The 15,829-nt window shown below is 37.1% G+C and overlaps 1 protein-coding gene across 4 annotated transcripts; it reads left to right on the forward strand.

The window, feature by feature from the left end:
• Positions 1–287: 287 nt before the first annotated feature.
• Positions 288–15,129, forward strand: LOC129727153 (putative uncharacterized protein DDB_G0286901). Of its 4 annotated transcripts, none has more exons than XR_008728486.1 (4): positions 288–641; positions 2,096–2,293; positions 8,405–9,759; positions 9,810–15,129. XR_008728486.1 is itself a non-coding variant. In XM_055684665.1 (3 exons), exons 1-3 carry the CDS (start codon positions 639–641, stop codon positions 9,581–9,583), a joined length of 1,380 nt encoding a protein of 459 aa, XP_055540640.1. In that variant the 5' UTR covers positions 288–638; the 3' UTR covers positions 9,584–15,129. The 4 variants fall into 4 exon arrangements, 2 of the variants coding, with proteins under 2 accessions (XP_055540640.1, XP_055540641.1); XR_008728487.1 differs by having other exon boundaries at positions 9,823–15,129; XM_055684665.1 differs by having other exon boundaries at positions 8,405–15,129.
• Positions 15,130–15,829: the final 700 nt, after the last annotated feature.

The raw sequence follows: 15,829 nt of genomic DNA on the forward strand, positions 1-15,829 counted from the left end.
CATACCTTGTAGAACTGTCATCATACTTGGCGCGCGGTGTTGATGGTATATGAGCGGTATGAGCGGCATCGTTCGTTGGATGCTGAAAGTGAGACGCGGAACGTGTACGAAACACACACTCATACAACTAGACCAAATCGTAAAGAGCAGCTGTTCTGCTCGCGTAACCACACAAGAGGTCAAAAAGAAAAGGCAACAGTTAGATGAGCCGTGAGTATTTCGAAACCTTTCATTCACTCGCCTTACCACTTATGGATGCCAACAGCAAACGTGAAAAGCTTGTCTCACATTCTAAACCTCATCGAAAGCAGCCGTAGAAAACTACAGCAGGAACAGATATCACGCACATAACCAGCACCAGCAGTCGAATCTGCGACGAAAAAATCGTCCATCATCAAAATTCGCTGTCCGTGGATCGAAAATCATTCGGATTCAATATATACTGCACAATAAATAGCAATCTTACGTTTCTTTCAATCTCGTGAAGTCTCCGGATTATGAAGTGTTAATAAATCGTGAAAAAGTAGTTCATCAATCTCAAGGGACGTAGCAGAAAAAAAACTGGAGCTCAGACGTGTAAAAATCAGAAAGCAAATCCCGATCCATAGCAATACCAGCAAGGAGCGAAGCGGTTTTGAATGGTAAGACCCTTGAACTCATTGGGGAACCGCGTTTAATCCGGTGATAGTTAAAATTCCGGACACGTGTTGAATGACGCCGTAAGCCTTCCGATTGCCCAAGTAAAGAAAAATGGATACGAAATAGGCAACCATTTTTCTTCCCTTCGTCGTCTTTCGCTATGTTTCTCTCGTTCGCACCATTCAGAGCTGTGACGTCGTTGTGTTTGGCACGGTGTGTGCAGGGGCGACAGGAGTTACAGTACCTACCGCTTTCGTTTACGAAAGATAAGAGCATTGACGATCTAGGTAGAATCGACAACAAAGTATGGCTACAATTTCAAAAATCTCATGATTTCCCATGTTAATAAATGTGTGCAGTGAATGTAGTTGAAACTTTGTAATATACGGCTATTACGCCTTGTCATAAGTTCGAAACTGATAGGAATGTTTGTATTGTAGGCATTTGCGGCTAGTAGAAGGGTTAATACATTTTGAAAAATTTAAAAACCTATTCATTCTATGTGGGTATTCAATTTTTCGAACCTTTCGTTCAACTACGATTTCTATGCAACTAGATATGTTCGCAATGCACTTTCAGCAAGCGTAAGATAATGACGATTTAGTCGTTGTGATCAAAACAACAAATTGATCCAATTTTTGTAATGTTTGTTTTGACCTGCAAATGATTTGCAATATGTATATTAAAATAACGTGCTGTAACTCATAAATTATACGATTATGGTGTGGCTAACAAAAATTATCTGGGCTTGATTTAGGAACTTGCTCTTTTTTTTTGCATTTGCATTTTTTGTTTCTGTATACCTACATGTACATTAGGAAAAAATATATATATTGGCTTATTAGATTTCCGAATTATTTACGTAAAGTTTTCCTAATTCTAATATCGTGGTCCAATATTCGCCCAATCTCGCAACCAGTGGAAAGTGAGAGAATAGGAGAGAAAGTCTGTATAGGTATTTACGAGATGAGCATGGTGTTGTGTATTCTTCGCAACGCAACAAAGCAAGCTGAAATCGAATCTCACCAGCACCACACACAGAGTGATGTGCGGTAAGCCTGTCTGGTTCTGTGTCGTGAACTTGCCAACGTAATCATCGCTATTTTTATTATTATTTTTTTTCTTCCTGCGTATATATTTCATACAACCATTTGTCCCTTTACACTGCGGAACTCTGCGAATTCTACACCAGAATCTGCAGCAGCATCCATCTGGGACCGTATCAGATAAGCATCGCCATCTCTGGCAAAGGTGAAAGCCATAAAAGGTGAAACTTCGAGTTACTCGATTTAGCTAGCAAGTGTGTCGCAATTGCTTTATCACTAGTAATTTTCCATTGATGCAAAGCAAGAAAAAAATATCGCCCGTAAATGTTGATAAGAATAATGATTGTGTCAAAAAATTTGTGATATTTTTGTTTCTCGTGTGTTCCTAACTATCGTTTTTGTCTTTGCAGATGGCACTCAACATTGCAGTTCCGCTGGCAACCGTCGGGGATCTGATGGACGGCTTCGGACTACTGTCGCCAATATCACCTCTCAGTGTTGACTGCCGGAGTGTAACAGCGGCCGGAAGCCATGGCAAAAAGCAGCTAGTCTCACCTGTTGGAAGCGAATCGAGTGGCGTCAGTTCTCTGGATTCTGAAGAGATTAAGGTACGCTGATATCGAATATTTCACCATCTATGTAATCTTTTTCGATGACGATCTCTTTTGCGTTCGATGTACTACAATAGCAGTAGATTTTCAAAGATAGCTTTCAGTTAAACAAACGTTAAAGGGCAACTCGACGTGTCTCATGAAATTTATCTGCTTTTCACAAGTCGTCTCGACTGAAGATGCTACGACGTATGTAATAATAATTAGTATTTATAGATGTTATTTTGTGTGTTCAACAAACTGATTTAAAAACCAGAACTATAAATTTAATTTACTCTTTTAAATTATAAAAAAAAAGTATTTTATTCATTTTTGCTATGATAAAAGGTTGTAGTCTAAATCAATCGAAACAGTGCCCTATTCTATTTTTATGCCAGCAAGTCATTTTGTCTTTTTTTCTTTCATCATATTTTATCTAACTTTCAAAAAAATAAAAAAGAGAGATTTTAAGACAACCTAACAGAACATTTACTACAAAAGATTTTAATGTTCTTGAGGTTGGGTATCAAAAATCTAAAACTCAGAAAATCAAATAAAAATTCAAACAGCCGATATTGTTAAATTAAAACTATTTTTTTTGTTCACACAACATTTATTTGACACGGCACAATACAAATTAAAACTAATCATCATTATGTATAACATTTGGGTAATTCAGGTACATGTTCCTCCGAAGAAAATTTACACGAGAATCGTTTTTGGATCAAGTTAGTCCCTTCTGCAAAAAAAAAACAAAGCACAAAAAATACTCGCGGCTATCATCCGACTTAAATTTTCAAAGTACATGCTAAAGTTTCAGTTCGATTTCTAGCTATGAGTAAATAAGAAGATCAGTTGTTTGTAAATGCACCGAACCCTCGGCTGAGTGCTAACGACAGTGCTAACACTAATAGTATGTCTCTCCCGAGCCAATAATCGAAAATATAACGACTGGCTTGTTAAGCAGGTATTAGACGAAGCAAATATTTGCTATTTTTCAATACAGATTTTATTTTGGGCAAATAAAAATCGTACCAAAAATAGCAAATAATTGCGTCGTCTAATACCTGCATGTAAACATTAGTGGGCGACGTTATATGGAAAAAATTAAACTTGATGGCTCGAAGCCAAAACCAAGTTTTTTTGTTCTATTTGGGGACCCAACCAGTGTTAAAAACACTACTGAGCTGGGTTGTCCCCAAAAATGCAATAGCTGTTTAATATTGAGCGTGTAGAATTAATTGCAGAAACTTTTTTTTCTGCGTACACTAAAAACGTACCAACTTTAGTAGGATTTCCATCATAAGTAACCTGTCGTATCGAGTTCATACACTCAGCTGGATAAAGCAAACAATTGTAGTTAAATATTCTAGGCGTGTTCAGGATGTACAACATGGTTCGTAGGTTACTCCTGATGGAAATCTTAGTGACTACTGATCCTACACCCGCCTGTCTTCCAGTCCTGCGTGTGGGTTAGGGGAACGGAACGAAGATCACTGTTTGCGGCTGGTATAAATTTGTTAGCAACTTTTTATTTGCTGATGCGTTACGGGTTTCTAGCCCACCGACAACTGACTCATCGCTACTAGACGATCAACTTACTGACTCCTGCCACCATGACACAACTCTCAGAACAAGACGACATCTTTCTTCAACTGACACTTCAACATTCGATGTGACATCGGGACACTTACTTACTTCCCTGTCGCAGTCAAGCAATTCCAGCAATTCCAGCCAGCTGCCACCAATCGTCTCGGTCCTGCGCGCGGACGCGAGGGACGGAACATTCAACATCCAGCAGGCAAGTGCGCAAACGACAATCCCACCTTCCACTGATTCGCTGCACGTTTTCAGTCCGTCGACCAACCCGGTGAGGAATAACTTGCCACAAACCATGGATACGATATCCATCTTAACTACCAACTTCAGTAACTTTGGGTGGTGGAGTTTTGATCGCAGTTCACCGTCAACATAATGCATCTATCCTAGAGCACGAACAGCAGGTTTGGGCCAGTATGGTTTATATAGGGTGTGGCAATGGTATTATAGTTGTACTGGTGCCTTCCATCACTTCCTAATATCATGTGTGAAATTTCTAGGACTTTATTTACGCTGCTGTTGCTAAGAAGAGGCGCTACGTCATACCAATGTTTTGGTTTCGTTTTCTTGCAGTGTTCTAGTGTAATTTAATGGCATTGATTTAGGAATTCGGTTATAATTCTACGAAGACGTGAAGAGATTAGAAAATGTTGAGGTGTGCAGTCTTCATTAGGGATTATCGTGCTAGAGTAATACTAGTTTGAGCTGCTTTATGAAAGAACAGGTATCGCAAAGGAAGCGAATGAAGTTGGCAGCTGTTAAAACGGATACGGTTATGTATAGATCAAATTATTTCCAGCCGCAAGATTTGATCTATGTTGAAGATACTAGAAGTAAACATTGAAACAGGTACGTACTCACAAAATATATAACAATACCGTCACGTTACAATGGTCTAATTCTAACTGTTTAATCTTTTCTAGTACCGCTACCTGATGAACTCATTTAGATCAAAACACTGGGGAGAGATTAATTTAAACGCAAGAGGACAGCCCAGCATGAATTGTACAGGGAAAACAAAAAACAGAATCGGATTCGGATTTCATACCGGAGTTTTCTGCCATTTCCAGTATTATGATCCGTGGCTTATTGCAGAGCTCCCACCAGTTTTTACCAAACTAAAACCAATAGAAATTTCTCGGGGTATAAGCTCCTGACGAAACAGATCAGCAAGATAATGCTGCACAACGCAATCGTCACATCATCGACACACAAGAGATCATTCATGAGAAAAAATGCATTTTTTATCAACAGAATAAAAATGATAAAATGTCAATATTTTTTTTTTATCGTTTAAGACATTACATCCGAAATACTTTCGATTTTAAATTCATACAAAAAAAATATTTCTGATTCTATTCAATTTTTAATTAGTATAGATTTTTTTCCAATTTTCGATTAGTATTGAAATCATTAAGTAATGGGTGTTACAATCGAAATTGTATACCTATTGCATTTTGAGGGCCGTTCCATAACTACACTAAGACAATTTTGAAATGATTTTACGGTACTGTTATTTCAAAAATCTTCAAGTTTATTTGAAAAATGCTTTCGTATAAATTGTAGATAAAATTAGCATGAATCATATGAATCTCCATTAGAGAATGTGAAATCATTTGCGGTATGACGTCACAACTATCAACACGAACGTTGTTGACTTTGTTCTTCCTTGCCAACACAATCTTACATATACTTCTTCCACACCCTATATAAACCATACTGGGTTTGGGCAATGATTAAAGTTTCGGACCGGACTTTATTCTGGTGTGCCATCTGTCATCTATGTCCTTCCTGATCGTACTCGCGATACATGCTTTATACGCGCACACATGTCTTCGGTTAACGCGTCTCTTTAGCGCAAAAACTGATTTTTTAGCACAACAGGTTATATCGGGAGACCTACTGTAGGATTTCATATCCGATTGACTACTTTATTCACTGGGATTTCAGATTTGCGTTGATATACGTTGTATTTTTTAGTGCCGAATGGTGAAAAAGCTCAGGAAAATTGATGTTAAATTTCAGGGAAAATTAGGGAATTTCATTTTGAAAACTTTTTCGCCATCCCTGTCCTAAATCAGAGAAAAGCGGCCTCGAGAAAGTTCTCAAAATAGGAAACTCTACCTTTACGGAACCAACCAAGCATGTTCTTAGACGACGACACACCGAATTGTGTCGAACAGATTTGCCAACTTTTGTCGCGGAAATTCTCTAGCATGTTTGAAAACGAAAAAGTTAACGATGGACGAAATTACTTCTGGGACGGCACGTGCCCCTTTTTGGTCGTGCTTTACCAACCTTTTCTATTGACGTTAGCGTGGTTACATTAGCTGCCTCGGAACTCAGGTCTTCCATAACCGCTGGACTGGACGGCATACCATTCGTTTTCCCGAGAAACTGTATCAGTAGTCTGGCTGCTCCAATGAGTAATCGTACCACTAAATCCATCAGCTCGGGCGAAGAAAAGAAGCCAGAGTGTGTGATTTTGTGTTGTTCTCGAATTTGTAATTATATTAAGTGTTATTTCTAGCGGAGCGCAGTTTAGGAGTAGCCGTTCGCGAATTTCTGCGGTAAATTCCAAGTTGGTTTTCAGATCGAAAGTTGAGACTGAGTACCTTAGTGCATCTGCCTTCTCGTTTCCCCCAGTTTAGTACCGTGACCCGGCTTTAGGAGTTTATGGCTGGGCAAGCCAAAACCTCATTCGAGGTGGCGCTACTAGCTTTCGGATACGGGGAACGGGACCGCGAATTTGAGAGTGTGGTATTTCAGGCCCGTTATTCGCTAACGGTCCGAAGCTCTTCGTAAAATTGAAGGACCCAAGGTCCCACATAACCTTTTCACCGTCGACAAGGCCATGATCTGGCCCATTTTGATTTCTTGCTAATAATTATGCCTCTCTGCTACATTGTTCTAACTTGAATAACGTAAGGCGACATTCATAAATTACGTAACGCATAAAACCCAATTTTTGGACCCCCACCTCCCATATGTAACGAACGTAACGCTCAAGGATAGCCCTTCCCCCCTATGAGCGTTGCGTAATTTATGGATGCCGCCTAATGTAATTTCATGACAGTTAAAGGCACAGACTAAAAGACGTAACACTGGAACGTAGCTCCATCGCCACAAAAAACGTTCATTACAAATTTTCAATCGAATAACAGTCATAGCGCGAAAACGTTGTACATATTTTATATATCTCGCCAAACATGTGAAAAGGGCCCATGTGCCCTTGTAAACAAGCCAAATTTTCTCGTTTTTTGATTAATACAAGCGAAATCTGCGAAAGCTTTATTGATAAAAGAATTTACTCTTAATCAAACAATCTTATTTGTACGGGTAGATTAAACTTGTATTTATTGAAAAACGTGAAATTGTGGCTTGTTTACATATGGCACATGGGCCCTTTTCACATGTTTGGCGAGATATTACATATTTTGTAGTTCCTCATTTGACACATGCAGTGACGCTGGCGCTGATGTCGAAATACATGACGCAGCGCGAACACGACAGCGGATGGTGCTAGTGTTACTAACGTAAAGTACTGGAATCATCCAAACGATGATTTTATTGAAAATTTGTTCGACGTGTTATGTCTGTTAGTCTGTGGTTAAAGGTATCAACCAGGCCTTAGACGCGCCTATGCTTTTGCACTGGGTTGTATGTGACTTTTTTTTGGGCTCCATTTACATTGCAAACAAACCGTGGATCCAATATTTTGCTTGTTATTTTTCGGTCATACAAAAATGGCGTCTTTTCATAGTCCTGGTATCAACACTTTCCAGCCTTTTATTTCTGAGTTTCTTTATTGCTAAACTAAAATTATTTTTGACGTAGGCACGATATCTCGTAACAACTTTATATATACAGGTCGTACTCGATTATCCGGAACATAAAAAAAATATTCCGGATAATCGAGTTTTGCGGATAATCGAATCACAGAAAAAATAATCAAATTTGTTATTAACGAACATAAAATTAATATTCTCTTTTTTTTTATTTTACTTGTATGTATAATGCAGTGGCGTAACCAGAAATTGTTTCTAAAGCGAAAAGGGGTAAAATCTTGAGAGGCAAAACAAAAATAAATTGGACAATGATTATTTTCACTTAATTCGAACATTTCCTAAACATGCCGGAAGTGACATAAATGGTACCAAATATGTCAAAAGAGATGGTAAAGGTAAAATTTCGGAATAAATAATAATCGAGTTTAAAATTACGGATAATCGAGCCCAACCTGTATACCTTTTAAAGAAACGGTTGAGATTCTGCCTAATATGGTTTCCATCAACAAATTTCCTACTTAGTCAAATAGTAAGGCTGAGTTAGGTTTAACATTTTATTCATAACATAGTTCAACAACTGCTTAACTAGTTTGTCACAAAGAGATATTTTATTACAGAAGTTTGAATACACAAGAATAACATCTACATACTGATAATATAAACAATAACCAAACCGTGGCTCCGCAATTGGTCCTTACCTAATTTTCTCCAAATTTACACAATTTTTGGCCCCAATCTGCAGAAACCATCATCGCCATCAACGACTCCAACGGAGGAATTGGAAAGACCATCGGTAGGTTCGCCTGCTCCACCATCCGAGGAGAGTAAACCCGAAGTTGCAGAGACTGAAGATGGATGCTCAACTTATCCGTCCTCCGCTTGTCCGTCATCGTCGTCGCCATCATCTATGCGGTCCTCGCTGTCCTCAACAGACAGCATCTCCGATGAGCCCGGATCGAGTAATGAAGAAACCGTTGAACCGACTGTGCTGGAAAGAGAGCCTAAAATAGTGCTTAGCGGACGCAATGTGCTTGATTTGATCGACAATTTGACCGCCCCTGGTTATTTTAGGCTGCAGTTTGCCCAGCTACCCGAGAACGATAACATTCATTTCTTCCTGGACAATCGCTCGCAATACCATCGCCTCGGAGCAAACGGACACATTCAAGAATACACGATGGTCAAGTGTAGATGTTGCGATTTTAGCTATCCAATGAATGGGACATCTCCGGCGAATGCAACTGCCGCTATCGGAACCGCTGCAATGGCAGGCTTCAATCAAACGAGCAACTTGACCTCTGGTGCTTTCCAACAACAACAACAACAACAACAACAGCAACAATTGCAGTGGAACAGTTTCAATAGTATTGCCAACAGTAGAGATAAGATGAACATGAACGTCGCCGCCAATGCATTTAACAAGGCTTTTACTACAGGAACTGGTAACGGTAACGGAAACAGTAACAATGGAGGTAGTCAGTATTTCCGTAATGGTAATATTGCCGCTGGACTTTTTGGAAGAGATTCCAACCGTAATAACGGCGGCAACAATTTCTTAAACAGCACCAGCACGTACAACAATCACAAATCATATCAACAGCAGAGCTTCGGAATCCCAAACAACAATGGCAGTAAATTCAACAATCCATACGGTCAATTGCAGCAGCAACAGCAACCATTTTACTCTAAGAATCACTCGTTGCGTTATGGCGCTGGTGGAAATAACAATACCGGAGGAGCGGGCCAATCTACTAGCTCGACCTCCAATGGGTTTAATTCTTCGGCGGTTGCTGCAGCCGCCGCTGCACTGGCAAGTCAAAATATACTGAATTTCAACAGCTTCAACAATTCCAACAACAGCTTTAATAACAACAAAAGCAACAGCAATAATATGTTTGCTTACTACAAAACAATGATGTAAAAATAGTAGATTTCGCTATCTGCAGTTATGAAGCACCGACACCAAGAATCGGTGTTGAAAGACTGTCGTTAACTAACTTGAGTACCCGCTCTGATTTGAGGAGGATTCCAGATTGCTGCTGTTGACACATTCTCTTCGCCCTAACTTGATTCGCCTCGGGTTGAGGACAGTAGCAGGTAAAACGAATGCGATAGCCTAATGACGAATCCTTCCAATTGATATTTAGTTACAAAATTCAGCGTGAATCGTGACCAGCCTTTGTGGCGGACCAAATATACCAAACATCGAGCAAGAAACGAGTGTAGCGAATCGTGACACTGCATAAAAACGCGAGAAAGCTGGTTGCCAGTGAAGTACACATATTACATTTTTATACGTAGAGATATTCAACTGCAAGCCAACTTAATTGTTGTAATTATTATGCATACCCACACACACGCGCAACCAATCATATATATTTTAGAATAATTGACCTTGTGTAAAAAATTAATGTTGAATTTTAGTTATTTATTATTATCGATTGTATTTTCTAGCAGAACCCAAACCATACAAGGAGCTCCTAGTTTTTTTATATAGGTAGTTCAGTGCTATTCGTTATGTAATATGTGTTAGGAGAATTCCTCGTTAGAAGATGAAGTCGAAAGGAAACTGAAGTCATCGAGTACGGCGATGAAATGTTTTGTTTCAATAATTCATCGAAAAACATGATAACATGAAATTCACTACACAGAGAAAAAGATCTCATAGTCAAAATCAATTGAATTAAGATCAAAAAACTAAATCGCAATGAAAATCGAAATTTCAATTTGAAAACTGACGGCGCAGCCTATAGAATGCAAAGCAAAACTATAGAGAAAATTGTTTTCCACCTAAAATATTTTTTTTTTTATAAGAACATCATTCACGGTGTGTGTTTTAGAATTAGGGAAGTACAGTAAAGTTGAATAAACAGGTTTTTATTATGAGGATCATCACGCTAAACAAAAAAAAAAGATGTGTTGTACGTTAGAAAACTTTTTCCGTCTGACATACGACTATTAACAGCATGATAAAGTCAGGTTGGCTAATCACAAGCAAGCGTACCTAGTATTAATAGTTTCGTTGATCATTTTGCGTTTAAACGCCATACACATTTGTTGAAGCATTGAAATAAAATCACATTGAGGAAGCTCTGCTAGAAGCAGAAATGAGATTTCAGCTTACTTGCCAACTTCAGGGATTCTGACCAACAATGGCGAAGCAGCAGAGCGTTTCCATGCCAAATGAACTATCGTCGAATATCGACCATTTTCTATTTGAATGGAGCTTTGCGTACTTATTTAACCTAGCAAGCTGAGTATTTTCACCCACGGAAATATCCAATTTGCTTAGTCAAATACGTGTGCGAAGTTCCATTCAAACCAAAAATGATCGATTTAATTTTTGCGTATTTCCAGATCGTTTGGCATAGATACACTCAGCAGTTTTACACCTATCACAAACTAATAATCAAACAAGCAGTTTAATGACAATGCCAAAATCTAGTACTTTTAAAGACAAACTTGTTTTCCTTGATATTTAGTCTGAAAATCTAATTAAGCGAAATACGAAAAAAAAATAATTAGAAAATGTAATACTCATTGAATTCATAGCACCGTCATGGCTAGGCTGACTTGAGCTACGCGCTATCAACATGAAGCATGATAACAGAAGACTTCTCTTCGATGCCGGTAACCTGCTTTAGTTTTTTTACCCCAAATATACATAATTCTGGTGGAGAAGGTAGTTGTAGGATAAACTAATTTAATTAAGCGATAGAAACCACAAATTTCAATACTGCGTAAGATGTTCCCTAGGAAATCGGAATTGCTAAAAAAAGCGTGAAATTTTAACAGACTTCAGCGTTTCAAAAACGAGCAATGAGATGATTTTTTATTCAGATAACACAAACAATATCAAAACTTTTCTAGTGAGAGGTACTTTCTATGTTATTCTACCAAAAAAAAGCAAATTTTCAGTTGTTTAACAAATATATTTAAATGTGTAACTCCACAAATAGTGATTATTCAAATCGACCGACACACACACATACCAGCGAGCAAGAGCTCCGTATATGGGAATGTAAGCACTCTAGATTCTAGCTAAGAAGAAAAACAAACAAACGAATAATTAATCAATAGACGTGTAAGAAAGTGCTCATATAAATCGACTTAAAAACACGAAAAATCGATCCGTTCGGGCGGGTGCAGGCAATCGCTCTCCGAAATCTAAACAGCACACACAAGTGCACCATACGAACGAGCGACAATTCTTCATGTGCCGTCACTGTCCGTGCGAGAGAAGTGGTGAGGCGGAATACGAGTTCTGTCAACGGAACAAATATAATGCTGAGTCATGCTAGCAAGTTTCTTCTAATTTTTCCTTTAAAACTGTATATTCGGAGATTTATTTAGATTTTTCTTTTCCATCTCATTATCTGCGTAGTTCGTATTTGAAGTTTCATCTTATAATTATGTAGCAAAACCAACTTAGTGAATCGAAAGCAAAAAAAACTTAAGAAAAGGTTTAAGTCGCGCCACGTATCAATTTTGTTTGTGTTACATTTTCTGTTGTTCTTTGTTACACATTTTACTTGCTGTTCTATTTCTCATTCTTAGAATATGCTGCTCAATTCTGCTTTCCACACTCTCAAAACCGGTAGTTACTTGTAATATTTTTTTTTTAAGATTATTTGCATTGAGTTACAACTAACATATTTAAGTAATATAAACAATACAAACCAGCTAGAAAGAAAACTTTGTATGACGATTAATTTTTTTCGGTTTTACGTTTGCTTTGTTGCTTACTGTGATGGACTTTGATTAAGATGTTGAAATGTGTATTGTTTCTTTTTTGTTTGTTTTCCTATTAAAATACCTAACCTAGTACATTACCATAACTCTGTGGCCGGGCTGTGACTTTGTCACCACCACAAAGAAGCGTAGTTGCGCAGTTGTCGATATAATACTTATTACCTTGTTTCAGATACGTGTATCTTAACATTCTAGTTTCTAGTTCATAGAAGTTTTTTTATTAATCACTAGCTTTAAGTACGTTTTGATGAAGAACGAGAAAATATCTGCATAAATAGTTAAACAACACCACGAAGAATTCCTATTCGATACTCGAATTGCCGATAAAACTTTATGCGAAATCAAGCTTATTTTAATGCTTACAAAAATCATTTAATTTGTATACCTTATACACTGCTCAATGCGACATTAGAAAATGTGGTTGTTGAGCATTTTATGTTTCTTGTTATCTTTTCTGGCGGTGAAAATTAATCGTCATACCATGAGCTAGCTAGTACCCTAAAAACGTTATCTAATCACTATGGAAAAGTTAACATAACGAGTCAACTAAAGAAGCGAACTATTCTTGAAAACAGCAATTCGATGTAGAAGCAAACATTTATTTATAACTAAATTATTTTTGTCCAGTGTTTTTTTTTTTTCTAAATTTGAATATTCTTTAATATTGTCTCGCTAAATATCGTAACACGAAATGAAGAAAAGATCCTTCCTGATAGTCATTATTGCCTTATTAAAGCATACTGTATATATATGTGTGTTATCTTCTCTACCGTTAGCATAAGAATAAAAGTGCATTGATATGTATGCATGTACGTTTGTATGTTCACCGGCGGCAAAATTAAAACAAAAACATTCATCTAGAGAGTGGAAGAGGGAAAATAACCAAAAAACAAATAAATTCGCAATTAGATAGTTTAAAACAAAATGAAAGGGTTTTGACAATAAAGCAAAGAGCTGCTTTTCATTCGGTTCTTATCCTGCCATTACTAAAATATGTTTCCAAAGCAAAAATATGTAGTTATCTATCATCCACAATGGAGAGAAAATAACCAGAAACTTTCTGACGTAACTAAAAGAAATAAGCAGAAAAAAAACATAAGTGATCTCAGAGAATTCTGTTTAATCTGTAAGCGGTGCTCGATTATAGGCATGTCGACACAATATCAACAACAGTGTTTTGTAAAGTAAATAGCTCATAGACTCATATTAAGTGTACTGTCAAAATATCGCGAAACGCCTTTTCTTGGGAAATAATTGAATTTATTAGGAACGGTAAAAACTTATTCAATTGAAATGCGTCGGCATAGCTGCATTTCACTGGTGGTAAAATTGGTAAATTCATCACAGCTGTATTCTAACCATCACCAAGCGTTGATTTCTATACTGTCGATAGCAAAATTTTACTTAAGTTTGTTTTACTAAGGCACTGCCATTTCTGTTAAGTTGAAAATCATTTTCAAATCGTAAATGCCTTAACTTTTCCTACGTTTAAACTTCTATTTGGCTATTTTTCTGGTTAAAAATTTACCTTCGATAGTACAAAATAGTGCCTTATTGAACAGTTAATATTTGGTTGCTGTAAAGATTAAATTATTCCATTATCGGCAGTATAAAAATCCTCTGTCCTTCGATACAAGCTGCAGTGAATCGATTGATTGTTCTGGCATTATTTCGTTTGTATTTATTTTTTTTATCATTCAAAATTTTAAATCTCAGCGTTAAGTAAGCGCTTTCATGCCAAATACGTACCGAACTATAAATTTATCGGGTTATTTTGCCTTTCCCCCCCTCTGGGTTTGACGTATCCTTGTAGTCTTGTAAGCAACAGAATTTATCGCAAGATGGTAGCAATATTAATATTTATAATTCAATCGGCATCAAAGACATCAACGATGCACTCATAAATCGTGCAACAGCGAAATTATCACCGTCAAAATGCATCATCGCTAGATTCGTTAGGAGAAGCTTCAATAACAATGCCACCATAACTACTGGGAAATGAAAAACAAATCTAGCATCTTGTATGTAAGGTTTTCCCTTGTGCTTAAGCCAGTATGTTCTGATGTTTAGACATATTTATAATATACATACACAGCAGATTGCTACACATCCAACAGCTAAATCCTCACATATGAATATGTATACCACATACCACAAAAAACACCGCAGAATAAATCAATTTAAACATCTTGAAAACAACCCAAAATGCAAAAACTTATCAAACAAACCATTTTACGTTCAGCAAAGTTCAAATTGTATGATATCTTTAGTAATGAAATATCTTTCTTTTAGTGCAGTATACAGAGTTTTTATTATATAATAGATTTTTACACTCTACATATTAGGCAAAAAAAGGATTAAAAGAAAGAAAAGGGAAGAAGACGTTTTTTGTACGTAGAATAAAGTTGGTTATTTTCGATTTTTACCGGAAACAGGAAAAATGGCAAATGGTATGTTAAAATTGTGTGTCAGACCGACAGAGAAGGACAAAAAACAAGCGATTAGCGCCTCTGACTCCATTTTGCTGCTTCTAACTGGCATACCAATTGTTAATAATAAAAAGAAAAAAAATGCAAATAAAAAATACTAAAAACGAAACATGCAAACAAGAAGAAGAAACACACTATATTCTTATTGATTGAGACTGTATATTCCATTGTGATAAAACATAATTAATAAATAAAAAAGGAAATTAAAGTACGTTGAAATAATGAATGAGTAATACATTAATTTATGAATTAAAAGTAATTTAACTATGGTTTATAAAATGTGCAAATCGATTGAGTTTTTACTTTGTAGAAATTACGAAAGAAACTGTCCCTCATTATTATTTGTCACATTTTGGTCCCTCATTTAGATTAAATCCATTCAGAGCGACGAAACAGTTCGAGCGAGTCGAATATAAAGTAGGTATATGGATACAAGTGTAATAAATTGTTTTCTCATATTTTATCTAGTAGCCCTAAAATGGCTCGTTTATTGTTTACATTGGAGTCATTTACAAAAATGTATCGTTTTGCAACTCAGAACAGGGAAAGGGCTTGTTATTTGTGCCTCTTGATTTATTAACTTATTTTTGCAGCGACAAACTGATTACACTGGTCAACACAGGTGCGGAGTCTATCCGTGTAGACTCCGCCAGGACCTGTGATAAATCGAAATAAAACATCAGAGTCCTGTACGCATGGTCATTCGACCACCGCGCGGCTATTATTTCAGAACCTGTCTGTGAGAACGGAATGTCGCGATTTATTCCTAATTCAAGAAACATGCATGGGCAAGAATACTCCTGTCCATGGGAATGTAATGCAAGAGTTTATGAGAATCAAAAATGCTTATTAATTTCTTGGAAGGCCTGTTCACAGGGTTTGCCCTAAAGCTGAAAAGAATAAATATTATAGCCTTCAAATCATTC

The sequence above is a fragment of the Wyeomyia smithii genome, chromosome 3 (assembly GCF_029784165.1).
Source record: "Wyeomyia smithii strain HCP4-BCI-WySm-NY-G18 chromosome 3, ASM2978416v1, whole genome shotgun sequence".
NCBI classification, from domain to species: Eukaryota; Metazoa; Arthropoda; class Insecta; order Diptera; family Culicidae; genus Wyeomyia; species Wyeomyia smithii.

Bases quoted from the DNA above. Each gene is read 5' to 3' on its own strand.
- LOC129727153 (XM_055684665.1), top strand. The intron at 2,294-8,404 runs GTACGCTGATAT...CCCAATCTGCAG, and splicing joins TGGATTCTGAAGAGATTAAG to AAACCATCATCGCCATCAAC.